Genomic DNA, 20,078 nt, shown 5'->3' on the forward strand with positions numbered 1-20,078 from the left:
GGTCATTGTAAATTGTGCCGTGATTAGATTAGGGCTAAATAGATGAGTTGCTGGGCAGCAACGTTCCTTCTAAGGTGTGTGCGTGTGCATAACTTCTGGCTATATGATGGACTTTAGGACCCGGAGAGCTAAGGAGTTCAGGAACCACCGCCTGTGGCTGCTACTGAGTCCTGAGCCAGGATAATGCCAGTGTAAATAGAAATTTGTGGAAAGCGATTTGAGAATTATTAATCCATTAACTTCAATACGTTAACGGCATCTGTGAACGGAACAGAAATACTGCAGACTCAGCAGCAGCTGCAGACGGTGGTTCCCAAGCTCCCTGGCCCTAAAGTTCATCCTTCATGATGCAAACTCCTTGTGCGCTAGCAGCAAAAGATGCGTGCGCGGCAAGCACATGAGAGGGAAGGCTGCTGGGCGGTGGGGCTTGCTGGGCCAACAGGGCCTGCTCCATGCTGTATTTCTAAAGAATAAATTTCAGAATAAGAAGGCCAAAAGAGCTGGTGTGCATGCTCCATGTTCCTGCAGTAATTACATCAAGAAAGGATCAAATGACTGAGGAAATTCCCAAAGGGAAACAACTCCCAGTCTGGCTGATCTTCACATGTTGTAGGCAAGGCTGAGTAATTGACAAATTCCTCCAAAACATCTAAACCTTAGAAACTGTTCAGGAGCTCATCATCTGACTGAATACAAAAAAAGAAATGGAAGTATTCCCTGTAAAATACTGCCAATTTTTCTAATAAACTCACAGACTGATTTCAGTCGCCCTGTCTGGATGTCATTGTTCAAAGACAGGAACCAGCTAGAAAGCTGGTGTCTGCACAACCATCCATTGCTGGCACAAAATCTGGCTCTCAAATACAAAGCCAGTGTGTATCATGAGCTGCTAACAGGAAGCAATCTTAATGCACCGAATCTAACCTACCAGCTGAGCAGTTGGATGGCTTGCGTATTGTTTTTACAGTTCAGGAGATCTTGAATTAGCTGAAGGCTTTGTAGCCACGCCCAAGCTATTATATACAATATACTGTATATAAGCCAGTATTTGTATTCCCTTCTTTTGAACAACTTGAGGCATTTTAAGTCCACTTTTTAATCAAGTTATCAAAGGGCGTTAATCTGGCAAAATTTAGAACATCATCTGCCCAAAATTTTAATCCTTCCATCATAAAAATATTTGAATAGAGTGTTTAAATTTAGAGTCAGAGTCATAAAGTAGTTCAACACAGAAACAAGCCCCTCAGCCCATCTAGTCCATGCCAAATCCTTTTAAACTGCCTACTCCCATCAATCTGCACCGGGGCCATAGCCTTACCACCCTACCCTCTATGTACCTCTCCAAACTTTGCTTAAATGCTGAACTTGAATGAAGCAACTCTCAAACTGCCAATCCCATCTGACAAATGTGTCCTTTAAGCTCCCAACATGACCACCTCGTTGAATTCAGTGTTGATCCCTTCACTCTACAGCAAACAGCAAGGACATACCAGGCAACTTCGCACATTATGATGGTGTGTGGCTCTGCTGCTACTGATGGATTATAGAGGCTCAGGTGTCCAATTCGGAAGTGAAAATTTAGGGCGGCACAGCAGCGCAGTGGTAAGCGCAACACTTTACAGTCGAGCAACCCTAGTTCAACTCCCACCAGTGCCTGTAAGAAGTTTGTAGATTCTCCCCATATCTGCATAGGTTTCCCCTGGGTGCTCCAGTTTCCTCCCATAGTCCAAAGATCAGTTGGTAGGTTAATTGGTCATTGTAAATTGTCCCATGATTGGGCTAGGGTTAAATTGGAGACTGCTGGGCTCAAATGCCAAGAGATGCCTATTCTGTGCTGTAGCTCAATAAATAAATGAAGATGGCAACTTTGTCCAGTTAAAGGAGGGTACAGTGGTGACTCCTATTAAAGCTGGCATGAATCTCTAACAGATAGATTTAGTAAGCTTATTCCTGGTGTTGGTTCACTCACCAGGAATAGACGTACGAGTGAACCAACTCTAAAACTGCCAATCCTATCTAAGAAACATGTCCTTAAAAATCTCCCAAGTCAATGGCGGTGCAGACAAATCACTCTTTGTGATAGATATCAAAAGACTCCATCCTGGTCACACTCAGCACTGTTCAAGGGGGAGCTGCACTCAGTCTGTAGGAAGCAGAAGGTGATTTCCTTCCCCTGTTTGAGCTGATTTTGCAGATCCTCTTGAGGTCTAAAGCTGTCCAAAGCTATTCCTTCCCACTTGTACACTATTGTCAAACTCGATGTTCACACCTCTCCCCCCCCCCAAAACAATATGCTTTAATATTAATGGCCATTGTGTCTTTGCTAGTGAATTTTGATACACATTTTAGTGGGTGTCCTACAGTGGAAAAGTCAGCATGAAGGAATCTGGCACATTATATGTAGCATTGTGACAACTACTATGCCAGGTTGTTGTTTGACAAATCTATGGGTAGTTCTCCTGATTTGTACACCAAGATGAGTTATTTTCCTTTTCTGCATCCAAATTCACTATCAAAGTCAAATGTGTATTAATTAATAATCAAATATGAAGTTGGCGTCATATCCCTGTTGTAGGGTTTGGAGGCTTGCGTGCCTCAATGAACTGGAGAACTATGTTGTTTGGAGTCAGGACTTCTATGTTCTGACACTTGCTCGGGTCACCCATGCCAAGAAAGTCAAAGGGTAGCGGTCCACTGGTCCTCCAGGTTCGGGCTTCAGATCAGGGCTAACAACCCTGATTGGTAAAGCAAAACTGTTAAGGAAACAGCAATGTTTCTATTTCCGTGTGTGATGGTATTCCTGTTTCCACCCGGGATGAGCATTACTGAAAGTAATGGAGAGAAAGCTACTGAGATGATGAAGGAAGTCCTGAGTACCATCAAGATGGGCGGCCTTCAGTGATGCCCTTAGCACCAGCAGTATAAAGGGCAGTAACACGTGAGGCTTTCATCGCTCAGGCCAATAATACTCCCGGATGAGAAAACAGTATGCTGGGAAACACCGTTTGGGAGGAATCTCAGACACAGCCAAATTTGTTATTACTAGTTCAATACACTATAAAACCTAACATGACCTTCCAACACAACAAAAATGATCTAATGCCACAGAAAAATAAACAACACTTCAGGAAGGTTCACTCCAATGGCTTTGCAGCATTCATCAGTATGGAAAGCTTAAAATAAATACTTGAAGTGAATCTCATAATTCAATACCTAGAGGAATCAAAGTATTAAGTACAGAAGCTGGGATGTTCTGTTGAAGCTGTTTAAGATGTTGGTGAGGCCTAATTTGGAGTATCATGTCACCTGCCTACAGGAAAGATATGAATAAGATTGAAAGAGTACAGAGAAAATGTACAAGCATGTTGCCAGGACACAAGGTCCTGAGTTTATAAGGAAAGGTTAAATAGGACAGGACCAGACTCCTGAATAAAAGGGGATATCTACACTAACTTGCCCTATCATTGAAACGTTCCTACAGCCAATGATCTCACTTTAAGGACTTTATATCTCGTTACCTTGTTATTCGTTACTATTTATTTATATTTGCACAGTTTGTTGTCTTCTGCATTCTGGTTTCTCTTTCAGTGATCCCGTTATAGTTACCATTCTATAGATTTGCTGAGTATGCCCATAGGAAAATGAATCTCAGCACTGTACATTGTGACATATATGTATTATAGGCATCTGTTAGTCTCGAGAGATCATGGATTTGCATCTTGGAAAGTTTCCAGGGCGCAGGCCTGGGCAGGGTTGTATGGGAGACCAGCAGTTGCCCATGCTGCAAGTCTCCTCTCTCCACGCCACCGATGTTGTCCAAGGGAAGGGCAGGAGTTTTACAAATTATGAGGGGTATAGTAGGGTAAGTGCAAGCAGGCTTTTTCTACTGAGGTTTAATAAGACAGGTAGTGCATTAAGGGTGAAAGGCAAAATGTTTAAGGCGAACATGAGGGGAACTTCTTCACTCAGATGGTGTGGGTATGGAATAAGCTACAAGTAGTAGTAGGGAATGCAGGTACGATTACAACATTTAAGAGAAATTGGGCTAGATACATGGGTGGGGGGGATATGGAGGACTATGGTCTAGGAGTAGTAAATAAAGTAATAGTTCAGCATGGACTAGATGGGCTGAAGGGCCTGTAGTGTTCATGACTATGAATCACAACAGTTAAAACAGTGTCACAGATCACCCGAATTCCTGGGTGCCACCACCTCTGAGGATCTATCCTAGGCCCAACGTATTGATGCAGTGACAAAGAGGGTATGAGAGTGGCTAGGTTTCTTTAGGAGTTTGAGGAGATCTGGTACATTACCAAAGACACACAAATTTCTGCAGATATCACTGTCCGGTAATTTGGGATGGGGGGGGGGGGGGCGGAGTGAGGGAAGTTGTGAACTCAGCTCCATCATGGGCACTAACCTCCCCAGCATCCAGGACATCTTCAATGAGCGAGGCCTCAAAAATGCGGCATTCATCATTAAGCAGCCCCGTCACCCAGGACATGCTCTCTTCTCATTTTTACCTTCAGGGAGGTAACAGGAGCCTGAAGGCACACATTCAATGATTCAGGATCAGCCTCTTCCCCTCTGCCATCTGATTTCTGAATGGACATTGAACCCATGAACACTACCTCAGTACATTTTTTAAAATGCACTATTTCTGAGTTTTATTTCTTAAAAAGTAAACAGAATGCTGAATAAAGTGAGTTGCAAAGGAGGTACTCAGTCAATACAGTAGGCTCAGAAAATTTGGTGAAGAAGATCTGCTGAGACTTTCCTTCTCCATGTTTAAACTTTTATATTATTTTAAAAAGTGATTAAGGTTGCCATGAATTTATAGTGTGGTGAATGTGGTCAAAGTACTTCAGATAACTTGAAGGCAGACTTGCACAAAATGTATATGCCTCAATATTGGTAAACTAATTATACAACTGCCTCGGTAACCCTTTTACATTTTAGTTACAGCTATAGATACTACATAAACATTATGGAAGAGAAAAGCATGGATCTATAACTAATCTGAAAAATTTGCTACAAAGAATTCAAAAAGCATATTACATAATAACGAAAGCACTGAATTTACTGCTAAATGCACGGGTGGTAAGGTGAAGATACGTCTCCACCATGGAAGTGTAAGGTGCTCCTTCCTTCCACTGGCCTGCAGGTCACCCTTGGGCAAGGTGTAGCACCTGTTTAGCATCCGATCAGGAAGCCATGGGAGCAGGTGGTGGATAGCTGTATGAGCAGCCGGTGCATATCACGAGTCCTGGTTACGTGACCAATGACGCCAGGCAGGTAGTATTGATGATGTATTGATCTGGAGTATTGATGATGGCTGTGGGTCACCCATCTTGTAAAGACACTGCCTAGAAGCCGGCAATGGCAAACCACTTGTGTAGAAAACTTTACCAGAACAATCATGGTCATGGAAAGACCATGATCGCCCATGTCATACGACATTATGAACGAACAAACGAGCATTTATAATCTTGGGTTTGACTTTTTTTTTACAAAAGCATTTCAAATCAACTGACCATAACCTCTGCACATTATGAATATTCTGAAGAGTTAATCCCTCCACCAGTATAAAATTATTAAACTTATAATGGTAGAAAAACACTGCTTTTTTCCATTGCTACTTCTCTAAAACGTGAAAACAAGGCAGCATTCTCAGAAATGAATGGATGCTCTCCAAGAGGAATTTTAACTGAAGGAAAATATTCTCTTGCCAACGTCCCTGGTGGCTGGGTTGGCTGCATTTAAAGGAGTTCTAACCTGGCTCGCAGTCTTACTTTCAATCTATGATCAATTTCAGTCCATTGTGGTTGGAATATCTCGGCTGGAGATTAAAAAAATAGACCAGAGTTTCCAGTTGCTCAAAGCCCCGGACATGCAGAAAGTGCAAGAATATTGCATTAAAATCGATGAACCATAATTGTACTGAATGGGAGAAAGGGCTAAATTAACTAATCCTCCTCTTAGTTTTTCTATGCTGTCTGGATCAGGTGTTCCCAACCTTGGGTTTGTAGACCTCTTGCTTAATGGTATGACATGGCATGAAAAAGGTTGGAACGCCTGATCTGGAACATGCCTTTTCTAAACAAAGGAATTCCAGAATTATTCCCCTTCTTTATTCTCTGTACCCCTGCCACTTATTCTCTCACATGCTCATCAATTCAAAGATGCAAGAAAAAAAGGCACAAAAACAGCTATATCTCATTAGGAGTTTGAGAAGATTTGATACGCCCCCAAAGATACTCGCAAAGAAACTTGTCACGTGAACAGCATTGTAACTGGCTGCAGTTAGAATGGTAAGGGGAAAGGGCTACTGCACAAGATCGAAATAAGCTGCAGAGACTTGTAAAATTAGTCAGGTCCATCATGGGCATTGGATTCCAAAGCATCCAGTATATCTTCAAGGAATGATGCCTCAGAGATGTGGCATCCATCATTAAGGACCCCCATCACCCAGGACTTGCTACCAACAGAAAGTACAGGAGCCTGAAGACAAGCACTCAATGATTCAGGAACAGCTTCTTCCCCTCTCCCACCTGATTTTGGAATGGACAATGAATCCATGAACACCACCTTACTACTCGTTTAAAATTTCCAATTTTGCACTGTATACTTAATTATTGAATAAATATGAATATATAAGGTGTTAAGTCTTTCATCAATTGACTTCCCAGCTCTTTCCTTCCCCCCTCCCCCTCCCCTGGTTTCACCAATCACCTATTATCTTGTATTTCTTCCTCTCCTTCCCCCACCTTCTTACTCGACTACTCATCTTTTTTCTCCAGTCCTGAAGGGACTCAACCTAAAACGTCAACTGTTTACTCTTTTCCATAGATGCTGCCTGACCTGCTGAGTTCCTCCAGCATTTTGAGTGAGTTGCATATACACTTACTGTAATTCACATTTTTTTGGTTATGCATTGCAATGTACCACTGCTGCGAAGACAACTTCCACAACATACACCAGTGCTATTAAACCCAATGTTGAATTCTCCTTTTGTCTCTAACCAGCTCCCAAGTTCATAGTTGCTAATTAATCTACCGGCATATATTTTGGACGTAGGAGGAAGCTGAGACAATTAGCAGAACTCAGTGTGGTCACATGGAGAATACACAAGCAGCACCCAATGTCAGGGTCAAACCCTGTATCCTGGAGATGTGTGGTTGTAGCACTATTTGGCAACTATGGATGGGATAGGATATGGACATAATGGACACCTCAACGACACTTTTAAAATGAGCCTTGGCCAAACAGCTGAAGAACAATTGCAGGATTATAGCCCAAGCAAATCTACCCCTTCCTGAAAAGTAGAAGGAAGCAAACATCCAGAACCTAAGACATACCCAATAAATGTAATACCAGGGGCTACACATCCACGTAGAGAAATTAAAAGTTTAAAGCTGTCCCGTGAAACAGTTAAACATACCGGCTGCAAACAGATCAGTCATGTTTCAACACCTTCCAAAGCTGGTCAGGACATGTACAGACAGCAAGCAGGACACCTGAAAATAATCTGCAGCATGCAGCCATTTCTGTTATAATTATCCAAACTCCAGGAAAAGATAGCAGTAATAATCTCTCTCTTTCTTTGCCACTAATTCAGACAGGGGAAAAAAAGCAATTTCTCAGAAAGAAACTAAAGTGAAGCAGACTAGTTCATAAACATAGTCCCGACAGCCAACGCAACATGCCCAACAGTCAGTCGTTTCTGGAATGAATCCTTGTTATTTCCACTGCTTCCACTCATATTCCTTGTGTTAGCGTAAATTACAAACACTATTTTTGTGTCTATAATCATAAGTTTACACTTCTCAATGTTCCCCAAATGGTTTACTACCATGAGTCCTTATTTGCACATAGGATAATATCTAAATATTATTAGCAGAATAATATGAAGATAAAACAAGGAGCAATTTTCTTTGTTTAACAAAAAAAGGCCATTATCTGCCAGAGAATAGCAGTTGTAATTCAAGCAGATAATTTCTTTTTTTAAGAAATGTTTACAGAATTTAGAGTTGCCTCCACCATGAGCCTCTGGAAGATCCTTAAACTATGTCTTACTCCATCTGTGTCAATGAGAAGACATGGCCAGAAAGACCATGAGAATAGGTTGGAGATGGATTGGGCACGTGATGAGAAGAGAGGTCATTCCATCATCAAGACAGTACTTCACTGGGCTTCTGAAGGGCGAGGAAGCATGGGAGACCAAAGACAACTTGGCAGAAATGAGGACAGAGAACCACACCTGGGTCACAATAGGAAAGACTGAGAAGGACAGACAGAGATGGAGGACCTTCATTGCTGCCCTAAACACGACAGGCAGTAACTGACCAACATTGAAATAAAGCACTCCATTGACACCATTATACTGGAATCTCATTGCGGAAGAAGAAACACTTGAAAAGTAAACATTTTCACAATTTCAACATCCTTTTCCTGAACTGGCAGGTGTAATTTGAGAGTATATGAAAGATTAACAGAAGGGCAGACACCTGGAAACGTGCAGTAAATATACATATATCTATCCGGGCCAAAACCACACCGAGGATTGTTAGCATTCATCCTGAGAGTACACAAATACAAAACGTACGCTGAGGTATCCAAAGTATCTGAAATCCCATTTCTCATTGCCTGCCTCCCAAATGTGCTATACATCCAGCTCAAAACAAAAACAAACGCATGCTTAACATCCAATCAAACATATTCAAGGAACCATGGCAAAATAAGCAAGAACAGGTACTTGGCTACTGGTAATTTAGCAACATCTAACCATTTAACAATTACAGTATGGAAACAGGCCATCTCCGCCCTTCTAGTCCGTGCCAAATATTTACTCTCACCTAGTCCCACTGGCCTGCACCCAGCCCATAACCCTCCATTCCTTTCCTGTCCATATACCTATCCAATTTTACTTTAACGACAATATCGAACCTGCCTCTACCACTTCTACTGGAAGCTCATTCCACACAGCTACCACTCTCTGAGTAAAGAAATTCCTCCTCGTGTTACCACTAAACTTTTTCCCCCTAACTCTCAACTCATATCCTCTTGTTTGAATCTCCCCTACTCTCAATGGAAAAAGCCTATCCACGTCAACTCTATCTATCCCCCTCATAATTTTAAATACCTCTATCAAGTCCCCCCTCAACTTTCTGTGCTCCAAAGAATAAAGACCTAACTTGTTCAACCTTTCCCTGTAACTTAAGTGCTGAAAACCCAGATAACATTCTAGTAAATCTTCTCTGTACTCTCTCTATTTTGTTGACATCTTTCCTATAATTTGGTGAACAGAACTGTACACAATACTCCAAATTCGGCCTTACCAATGTCTTGTACAATTTTAGCATTACATCCCAACTCCTATACTCAATGCTCTGATTTATAAAGGCCAGCATACCAAAAGCTTTCTTCACCACCCTATCCACATAAGATTCCAAATGAGATCTATTATGGATCTTCAAGCTTATTGCATCAATGTGTATAAAAAAAACTAGCATGCAGTCACTTCGCAAAGTACATTTATTATCAGATTATGTACACTCCTAATTGAGATTCATCTCCTTGCAGGCAAACACAAAACAAGGAAACGCAATAGAACGAATTAAGAAAAGACTAAACACACAATCTGCAGGGGGAAAAAGCACAAACAGTGGAAGCAACAAAAGCCCACAAAGTTTATGAAAGTGAGCCTCTTACATACTGCTCTTCACAGAGGGCAGGGTTTAAGAGCTGAACAGAGGGGTAATGTCATAAATTGCCAAGAGTTACAACTTCACTGTTTCTGCTTTTGTCATTTTCCAGGGTTCTATGTGCTTTCATTACTCTTATTGCCTCATTATCTTCAAATGAAAGCTAGTACCTAGCAGTCAATGTCCATGCAAATTTTGCTCCTGAGCCAGCAGTTTATGTCTAGAGATATTTATGCAGCTCTAACCTTCCTTTAATTGGTCCCGTTGGAACAGATTCTCTATTTACTGGCTTTCTAGACCCCATACCTAAATTACCGACTGCCTCAGCATCCTGTTACATAGTAATGACACTGCTTAAGAAAAGGATGCAAGAATATTCAGTGATGCTTCAAAGAGTATCTTTGCTTTAGTGAAGTCACTTCTCAGGGCGCAAGGCACACAGGGTAGCACGGTAGCATTGTGGTTAGCACAACAGTTGACAGTACCGGTGACCGGGGTTCATTTCCCATTGTTGCCTGTGAGGAGTTCGCACGCTCTCTCCGTGACCACATGGGCTTCCCCCAGGTGCTCCAGTTTCCTCCCACAGTCCAAAGATGCACTGGTCAGTAGGTTAATTGGTCATTATAAATTGTTCTGTGATTAGGCTAGGGCTAAATTTGGGGGCTGCTGGCTGGAAGGGCTTACTGCGGGCCATATCACAATAAAATAAAACCCCCCCAAAAATATTATATCACTGCCAAAATAATGTAGCTAATACTACAAACATTCGTGAAGATGTGAATTGTTTTTTATTTGAACCATCTTGGCACATTCCATTCTGAACAAATCAGATTCAACATCAAGAACAAAATTACTTATCACAATTTTCTAGATGCTTTTAACCAAGATAATGCAGGCCTTGCATAGTTCTTAAAAATAAGACATTTCCCTTATAATGTTGCTCTACATGTGTGAAAATTAAATGTAAAAACTTGTTTACGGGTCAGGAAAAATGTCTATTTCTGCCATGCACTATCAACTCCTGCGCAACACTCACGTTTACATCGTTCCTCAAGTCAACAAAATATGCTATCAAAAATGTAATCTTACCTGTAGAATCAATAAAATCTATGCATTTTTCAATGAAGACAGGAATAGGTTTCTCCACTGTCACCACAGATGTCAAAGGCACTCCAAAGTAATTGCTTTCCCAAGTACTCTTAGAAATGGAAGGTCTTTGTTTGGTCTTCGGTTTCTGCAGATGAAAGAACATGCAGCTCATTTAATTACATACATTTTCCAGAGCACACCTGCGACAATAGAATCTCAATACTTGTTAATTTTTTTCCACAAGCTAAATTTCAGGAACAAAATGAATGTTACACATGCCCGCACATTTTAAATTTATTACATCAGAAAAGTGAAGTACATTTGAAAATAAGTGCAATTGGATTAAAGCACACAGTTTTTTATTAAACTTATTGAAAAGATTCAAAGTGCAGGCAACCAAGCATTTCCAAAGTGACTCAAAGACAAGTCCTGTGGTTACAATGCTCATAATACACATTTCAGATACATCCAAACTCAATCCCAACTACAGAGTTTATTATCTCAACCCCATGGGTGACACAGCAACCGAGTGCCAGTGGCCACTGCTCGAGTCTTACTGCTGTCTGCAAGGAGATTGTACATCTCCCCATGATGGTGTAGGTTTCCTCCCACAGTTCAAAGATGCAAGTGGTGGACATGCAATCTTAAGACTGGAAGCATAGCGACACTCGCAATCCTTGGACTGCGTTGGTCACTGACACAAGCAATACATTTCACTATGTTTTGAAGTTTAAATAAACTTGACAAATAAAGCTAATCGTAGCCTAATCTCAATTTTCCTATCCCATTCTCCATTGTCTCCTTTGAGAAAGAAATCAATCTTTTAAATCACAAAAGAATGCAACAAAATTCATTAACTAGATTCGTGCACTACACCATTTATAAAAAGCTCAGACACTGGTCAAACACGAGGAAATCTGCAGATGCTGGAAATTCAAACAACACACACAAAAAGCTGGCGGAACACAGCAGGCCAGACAGCATCTATAGGAAGAAGCACTGCTGATGTTTCGGGCCAAGACCCTTTGTCAGGACTAACTGAAAGGAGAGATAATAAGAGATTTGAAAGTAGTTGGGGGGGGAGGGGGAAATGCAAAATGATAGGAGAAGACCGGAGGTGGTGGACCTTGATGACTTGGACAGCTATGCAAGCTGGAGTCAGGGCTTCACGCTTTGACTCTTGGTAGGGTCAAACAGGTCAAAGGGTAGAGGCCAGACTAAGAGTGTCCACCGGTCCTCCAGGTTCAGGGGTTCAGCTCAGGGCTAACAACCCCGACTGGTCAAACAAAGCAATTGAGAATCCTTCCACATCTGAGTGTGACGGTATTCTCGAGTCTCCACCCAGGACTTGCGTGACTGACAGGAGTGAAAACCGAGAGGAAGCTACTGACACGGTGAAGGAAGCCTTGAACACAGACAGAGATGAGGACCTTCATGACTGTCCCAAACGGCAGCCATAAATTTCATGACATATGCCAGTGATATTAAACCTGATTCTGGTCCTGACAACTACCCATTACAGACACAAATACTAGTCAACAACTCTGCATTTTCACAGAGTTAAAATAGTGACAGAATGAAAGTATAAACACAAGAAATTCTGCAGATGCTGGAAAAAGCTCATCAGGTCTGGGAACATCAATGGAAAGGAATAAAGAGTTGCTGTTTTAATCCTGATGCAGGTACACAGCCCAAAGCATCAACTCTTTATTCCTTTCCATAGTTGCTGCCTGACCCGCTGAGTTCCTCCAGCATTTTGAGCGAGAATTAAAGCGTGTTTCTCTTATGTACACAAAGGTTTTGCTCAACTGCTTTTCAACTCAGCGAGACACCCTTGGTGTATCAAATATTGACCCAGGGTCTGTGCTCAGCAGCAAATCAACGGTATTTACCACTAAACCTCTAAAGAAAGCTGCCCACAAAGAACCAGCAACCTCATGACATAAGCCAGGGTCAGGAATCAACTCAGATGGACCTCTGGCATGTCATCATTTGTTGGGCAGCCAGGTATAATAAAAAATTTCCACTGACAACACAAATTGGGGTGGCACAGTAGCGTTGTGGCCAAGAACGTGCTTTATAGTACCAGTTACCCGGGAAGTGGAAGGGCCTATTCCATGCCGTATTTCAATAAATAACTAAATTAAATATTAAACATTTTAAATATTTCAGGAAGAGGATAAATGTTGGTGTATAAACCTCTGGCGGGACATTGATAGGAAGCAAAACTGGGCTGAGAAGTGGCAGATGGAGTTCATCTGTGAGGTGAACTCATTTCACCTGTGAAATGACAAATTTCACAGTCTCTTAGCTTCATCCCACCCTCTTCGGTCTTCTCCTATCATTTTGCATTTCCCCCTCCGCCCACTACTTTCAAATCTCTTATTATCTCTCCTTTCAGTTAGTCCTGACAAAGGGTCTATAAAGTGTGAGGTGGTTCATTTGGTAGGTCAAATATGATGGCAGAATATAGTATGAAAGACTCTTGGCAGTGTGGAGGATCAGAGGGATCTTGGGGTCCAAGTCCATATGACATACAAAGCTGCTGCGCATGTTGTCTCTGGTTAAGGCGGCATACAGTGCATTGGTCTTCATCAACCATGGGACTGAGCTTAGGAGCTGAGAGGTAATGTTACAGCTATATAGGACTGTGCTCAGTTTTGGATGTTACCTGGATTAGGGAGCATGCCTTATGAGAACAGGTTGAGTGAACTCAGCCTCTTTTATTTGGAATGACTGAGGATGAGAGGTGACCTGATAGAGGTGCAGAAGATGATGAGAGGCATTGATCATGTGGATAGTCAGAGGCTTTTTCCCAGGGCTGGAATGGCTAGCATGAGAGGGCACAGTTTTAAGGTGCTTGGAAGTAGGTACAGAGGAGATGTCAGGGGTAAGTTTTTATATAAACGCAGAGAGTGCGTGGAATGGGCTGCCAGTGATGGTGGTTGAGGCGGATACCATAGGGTTTTTCAAGAGGCTCCTGGATAGGTCCATGGAGCTTAGAACAATAGAGGGCTATGAGTAACCTGAGGTAATTTCTAAAGTAAGTACATGTTCGGCACAGCATTGTGGGCCGAAGGGCCTGTATGGTGCAGTAGGTTTTCTATGTTTCTATATTTTTTGAAATTCATTTAAGGACACTGACATCAAGTAAATACTATAATTTTAAAATTTAAATGTATTAATTAGAACAAAATTAAATCAATTCTTCAGTGAAGTCATAGAGTTGCAGAATAAGACAGCAACCAGCTACAGTAACACTCAAAATAAAAGCCTTTACAGTATACGCAAATATAAATTTAATCCAAAGTGACTTCTCTCAAAGTACATACGTCACCATATAGTACCCACGAGATCAATTTTCTTGCAGGCATTCTCAGTAGATTCAAAGAAACATAATAGAGTCAATGAAAAAAATACACACAGAAGTACCACTGTACACAAGACAATAAACTGCAAATACAGAGTAACACTCTAATAATGAACAAGTAATAAATCATATTGAGAACACGTGGTAGAGCCTTGGACATGAACTGTCTTCATTGCACGATTAGGAATTCTTCATGGAAAATAAGATATCAGGAAAAGAATTTAGGCCATTTGGCCCATCTAATTTTCTCTGCTATTTCATCATTGCTGATCCATTTTCCCTGCCAGCCTCAATCTCCTACCTTCACCTTGTATTCCTTTATGTCCCGACTAATCAAACATCAATCAACTCCTATCTTAAATGATTTTGTCTCCACAGCCGCCTGTGGCAACGAATTCCAGATTCACCAATTTGACTAAAGAAATTCTTCCTCATCCTCTTTCTAAATAGATGTCTCTCTATTCTGAGGCTGTATCCTCTGATCTTAAGATTTCCCCACCGCAGGAAACATCCTCTCCACACCCACTCTATCCAAGCCTTTCAACATTTGATAGGCTTCAATGAGACTGCCCCCCCCATTCTTCTGAATTCCAGTGAGTACAGGGCGGGGGGTGGGGGGCCACAAGAGATAACCAAGCAGAGGAAACCCACAGTGGTCAGGTCTGCGATACTGAATCTGGCTTCGTGACTCAGAGGGGAAGGCAGGGGAATAAAGAAGAGCCTTACTGTGGTGATAAGGGATTCATTAGTTCAGGGAACAAAAAGGAGGCTTAGTGGATGAGAATAAGATTCCTGGATGGTCCGTTGCCTCCCAGGCTCTAGGGTCTGGGGATATCTCAGATAGAGTCCTCAGCATCCTTAAGTCACTTGAGTCAGAGAGTGAGCAGCCAGAGGTCATGGTCCATGGGTACCAATGACACAGTTAGGAAGAGTGACGAGGTTGTGCAAAGTGAGTTCAGGGTGTTGGGTGCTGTTTAAAAGATGGCCTCCATGGTTGTAATCTAAGGAATGCTACACATGCCACCTGCTAGTAAGGCCAGAAATAGTAAGATCATACAATTTAACACACAGTTAAGGATCCGTGTAGGAGAGAGGGCAAAATATTTTTGGATAATTGGGCTCTTTTCCAGGGAAGGTGAGACCTGTACGGTGGAAGAGACAGCTTGCACTTGAACTGGAGGGGGAACTAATATTCTAACAGGGAAGTTTGTTAGTGCTGCATGGGTGGGGGGGGGGGGGGTTAAACTAGACTTGCAGTGGGTGGGAGCTTGTGCCAGAACAGATGGTGGAGAGGTTCTGGAGGCAGATGTTGTTAAGACCTCAGACAAAAATCAGGAATCCAAAGGTTGAGCATGATGAGACTAGTGTTCTGAGCTGCATGTATTTCAATGCAATAGTACTGTAGGAAAGGCAGATGAGCTCAGGGCATGAATTAACACATGGAATTATGATGTTGTAGCTATTAGTGAGACTTGATTGCAGGAGTGGCAAGACTGGCAGTATTCTGGGGTCCCATTATTTTAGACATGACAGGGCAGGAGGGAATAAAGGATGGCATTACTAGGCAGGGACAATATCACGGCAGTGCTCAGTCGGGCACACTGCAGAAGTTGCCTAGTGAAGCTTTACGGTGGAGCTGGGGAATAAGGAAGGCATGGATGATTACGTTAATGGGACTATGTTATAGACCACTCAACAGTCCATGGGATTTAGACCAACAAATTTGTAGAGAGATTGCAGGCTGTTGCAAGAAAGATCAGGTTGTTATAGTAAGTGATTTTAGCTTTCCATGTGTTGACTAGGACCCCCATACTGTAAAAGGACTAGATGGATAGAGTTTGTCAAACTGTTCACAAGTTTCATTTTTCAGTTCATACACTAGAAGTCCCAATGAGAGGGTGTGTGATATTGATCTGCTATTAGGGAATGAGACTGGGGGGGGGGGGGGGGGGCAAGTGACAGAAGCTTGTATAGGGGAGCACTTTACACCTAATGATCATAATGCCTTTAGTTTCACTGTAAACATGGAAAAAGATAGGTCAGGTCTGCAGGTTGGGATTCTAAATTGGAAAAGGGCCAATTTTGATGGTATCAGAAATAATCTGGCAAGTGTGGATTGGAACAGGTGTACTTGGTCGGTGGGAGGAGTTTCAAAAATTAAATTGAATGCAAAGCTTGTATGTACCTGTCAGAATTAAAGGTGAAGATTACAGGTGCAGGGAACCCTTGGCTTGCAAGGGAAATTGAGGCCCTGGTTAAGGAAAAAAAGGTGTATAGCAGGTACAGGCAAGTAGGAACAAATGAGGTGCTTATGGAGTATAAGAAATGCAACAGAGCACTTAAGAAATAAATCAAGAGGGCTAAAGGAAGGCATGAAGCTGCCCAGCAGTCAAGGTAAAGGAGAATGCTTAGTGATTCTACAGATATATTAAGAGCAAAAGAACTGCAAAGACATAATTGGTTCTTTGGAAAATCAGAATGGTAATCTATGACTGGACCCAAAAGAGACGGCAAAACCTTATATGGATTTTTTCACTTCTGTATTTACTTGGGAAATGGACACAGAGTCCATAGAAGTGAGGCAAAGCAGCATCGAGGTCGTGGACCCTGTACAGATTACAGAAGTGGTGTTTGCTGTCTTCAGGGAAATTAGGGTGGATAAATCCCCTTGGACTTGGTGTTCCCTCTGACTTTGAGGGAAGCAAGTGCAGGGGCCAGAGCAGAAATATCTAAATCAGCATTAGTGACAGGTGAGGCATCAGATAATTGGAGGATAGTTGGTGTTGTTCTGCTATTTAAGAAAGGCTCTGAAAATAAACCAGGAAACTACAGGCTGGTGAGTGTAATGTCAGTAGTGGGAAAGTTATTGCAAGATATTCTAAGGGACTGGATATGAGTATTTGGATATAAAGGGACTTCTCAAGGTGGAATGGAGTAATGGTTGCTAAATGGTGACTCCTTTGCTTGCATCTTTGGAAACAGCTCTATTTCCATCTTTAATATCTTTATTTTTCCCTTTCAGGGTTCTTTTGAAGATCTGACCTGGAGTTACACACTGATTTTGGTTCTTTGCAGGAATGGGACCTGCTCTCCGGGTTTTTATAACTGGCCATTGTTCGGCACGCCAAGGGCTCGTCCTAAGAGTCCAACTCAGATCTGTAAGCCTGGGATCTTGAGGCTCTGGAGACGGGTGGATTGAGGATCGGTGTCATGGCAGGAGACTCGTGTGTTGTCGGGGGAGTCATAATACCCAAGATCTTTGAGACTTTCAGGCACAGAGATTGGAAAAAGTGACGTAATGGACTTTTAACATCGTAAATCAGCAAGTTGTTTGTTGTGTCTCCCTGCTTGCTGGGATACCAGAGACACCTCCTTCTCCCTTGAGAGGTGAAACGCAAAGTCTTTGGGATAACTGCAAATCTGTCTTTGCTAATGCTTTGCTTACACTTGAGAGCTTGGTGGCGGGTGCCAATGCTTTTTTCTGCTGGTGGAGGGGGGGCGGGATTGTTGCTTGCTATCACTTATGCACAGGATGGGAGCTTGGGAGAGGGGACTTCGGGGTTTTAACACTTAACTGTTGTTCATTCTTTGGGGCATTCCTCTGTTTTCGTGGATGTTTGCAATGATAAAGCGTTTCAGGATGTATATTGTATACATTTCTCTGACATTAAATTGAACCTCTGAACCTGTGATTAGGGATAGCCAGCATAGCTTTGTGTGAGATAGGTCTTGTCTAATCTTAAGAGTTTTTTTTCAAGGAAGTTACCAGGAAAGTTGGTAAAAGCCAGTGGATGTTGTCTACAAGGCATTTGACAAGGTCCCTCATGGAAGGCTGGTCAGGAAGGGTTAGTTGCTTAGCAATCAAGATAAGGTAGTAAACTGGATGATATATTGGCTTTGTGGGAGAAGCCAGAGAGTGGCAGGAGATGGTTACCTCTCTAACTGGAGGCCTGTGACAAGCAGAGTGCTGCAGAGATCAGTGCTGGGTCCATTGTTGTTTGTCATCTGTATCAATGATCTGGATAAAAATGTGGTTAACTGGATTGGCAAATTTGCAGATGACACCAAGATTAGAGGTGTACTGGACATTAGAGGTTGCAGCAGGATCTGGACCAGCTGAAAAAATGGACTGAGAAATGGCAGATGAAAATTAATGCACACCAGTGCAAGGTGTTGTACTTCGATAGAACCAATCAAGGTAGGTCTTACAGTGAACGATAGGGTACAGAGGTGGTTGGTAGGGACTACAACCAGAGGTTATGGGTGAAAAGTGAAATATTTAAGTGAAACGTGGGGGAAAATATCTTCACTCAGAGGATCGCGAGATGCTTGGATCGGTACATGGATGGAAGGGGTATGGAGGGCTATGGTCCAGGTGCAGGTCGACGGCACTAGGCAGCTTAAATGGTTTGGTGTGGACTAGGTGGGCCAAAAGGCCTTTCTACACTGTTTTTTTCTATGATTCTATGCTTCAAATTATGTAATACCCAAAAGACTATGATTTACAAACTTGACAAAAGGGCAAGAGGACAATTTGATGGGATACTGCTATGCAATACTGGAAAGGACTATGGTGATGGTTACTACTAACCACAGCAAGCTCTCACCCCTGATAAATATATAACTGGTTGAACTCTGCCTCAACACCACATGGAACTGAAATTATAGTGTTGTAAGAAAACATTTGTGAACTCTTTTCTGTATTAATTACTCATAAAATGTGGCTTTTTCTTGCAACTGTATTTCACCTCCCCAATACACCAGGGCTTCTTTTCAGTATACTCAGTTCCTACCCTTCATTTCTTCATACTAATTTGTCTAAGTAGGAAATAAGTATAAAACAGACTAATGCATTTAAAAACCCTTCACATACTTTAGAAGAGTTTAAAGTGACCAGTAGTGGAGGTATCAGCAAAGAAAAAGCTGTTGTTTCACGCTATCATGAACCTGCTCAAAACAAAAACTGGTATTGGTTATTACAGTCACATGTCCTGAGATACAGTAATGTGGTTGCACTGGAATTTAGAAGGATGAGAGGGGATCTGATTGAAACATAAGATTATTAAGGGAATGGACACACTAGAGGCAGGAAACATGTTCCTGATGTTGGGGGAGTCCAGAACCAGAGGCCACAGTTTTAAGAATAAGAGGCAGACCATTTAGAACGGAGTTGAGGAAAAACTTTTTCACCCAGAGAGTTGTGGATCCGTGGAATGCTCTGCCTCAGAAGGCAGTGGAGGACAATTCTCTGGATGCTTTCGAGAAAGAGTTAGACAGAGCTCTTAAAGATAGCGGAGTCAAGGGATATGGGTAGAAGGCAGGAATGGGGTACTGATTGTGGATGATCACATTGAATGGCGGTGTGGCTCGAGGGGCCAAATGGCCTACTCCTGCACCTATTGTCTATTGCCTTCCAAAGAGATATGCAAATACTGAGGTAGTAAAAAGATAAACACAATATAGCATGTCCTTCAATTTAAAATCACAACTTTAGATAAAAGAAAATCTGTCAGCTTTTTATTGAACTTGCCAAAAAGATGACTAAGGCAACCACCTCTCAGCAATCTCACAATTTCTACGGAATTCAACCTACCCAGCAAAAACACTGCTTGCATCATTTTAATTTAAATGATCCATGATCTACAGCTGTGCTCAAACTACGCTCTTCTGAACTCGACCTATGCTTTGGCATCTCCAGCAGTAGTTTGGAAGTCGTGTGCCTTCAAGGTACGGCCTTGTGGACAACCCTTGCCAATATCACCAATTGAAGTGTTGTGGAGATTGAAACATCGAGTCAGCTGGTGTGGCTGTCAGAGGCCTCTGTAGTCTCCCACTCAAAGGTGAAAGCTTGCTGCTAATTCTCAAGTCTTTGGGGGGGGGGGGGGAGACTCAAAATAAGGAGCATTGCAGATTGC

General features: G+C 42.2%; 1 protein-coding gene across 4 annotated transcripts in view; it reads right to left on the reverse strand.

The window, feature by feature from the left end:
• LOC132381494 (rho GTPase-activating protein 35-like) overlaps positions 1–20,078 on the reverse strand; it is a 207,648-nt gene that overhangs the window by 80,812 nt on the left and 106,758 nt on the right. For all 4 annotated transcript variants that reach the window (XM_059950936.1, XM_059950938.1, XM_059950935.1 and 1 more), the window contains one exon: positions 10,794–10,938. In XM_059950936.1, the coding sequence (XP_059806919.1) occupies positions 10,794–10,938 (145 nt within the window). The remainder of the gene's footprint in view (positions 1–10,793; positions 10,939–20,078) is intronic.

This window comes from Hypanus sabinus, chromosome 26 (genome assembly GCF_030144855.1).
Source record: "Hypanus sabinus isolate sHypSab1 chromosome 26, sHypSab1.hap1, whole genome shotgun sequence".
Classification (NCBI taxonomy): Eukaryota; Metazoa; Chordata; class Chondrichthyes; order Myliobatiformes; family Dasyatidae; genus Hypanus; species Hypanus sabinus.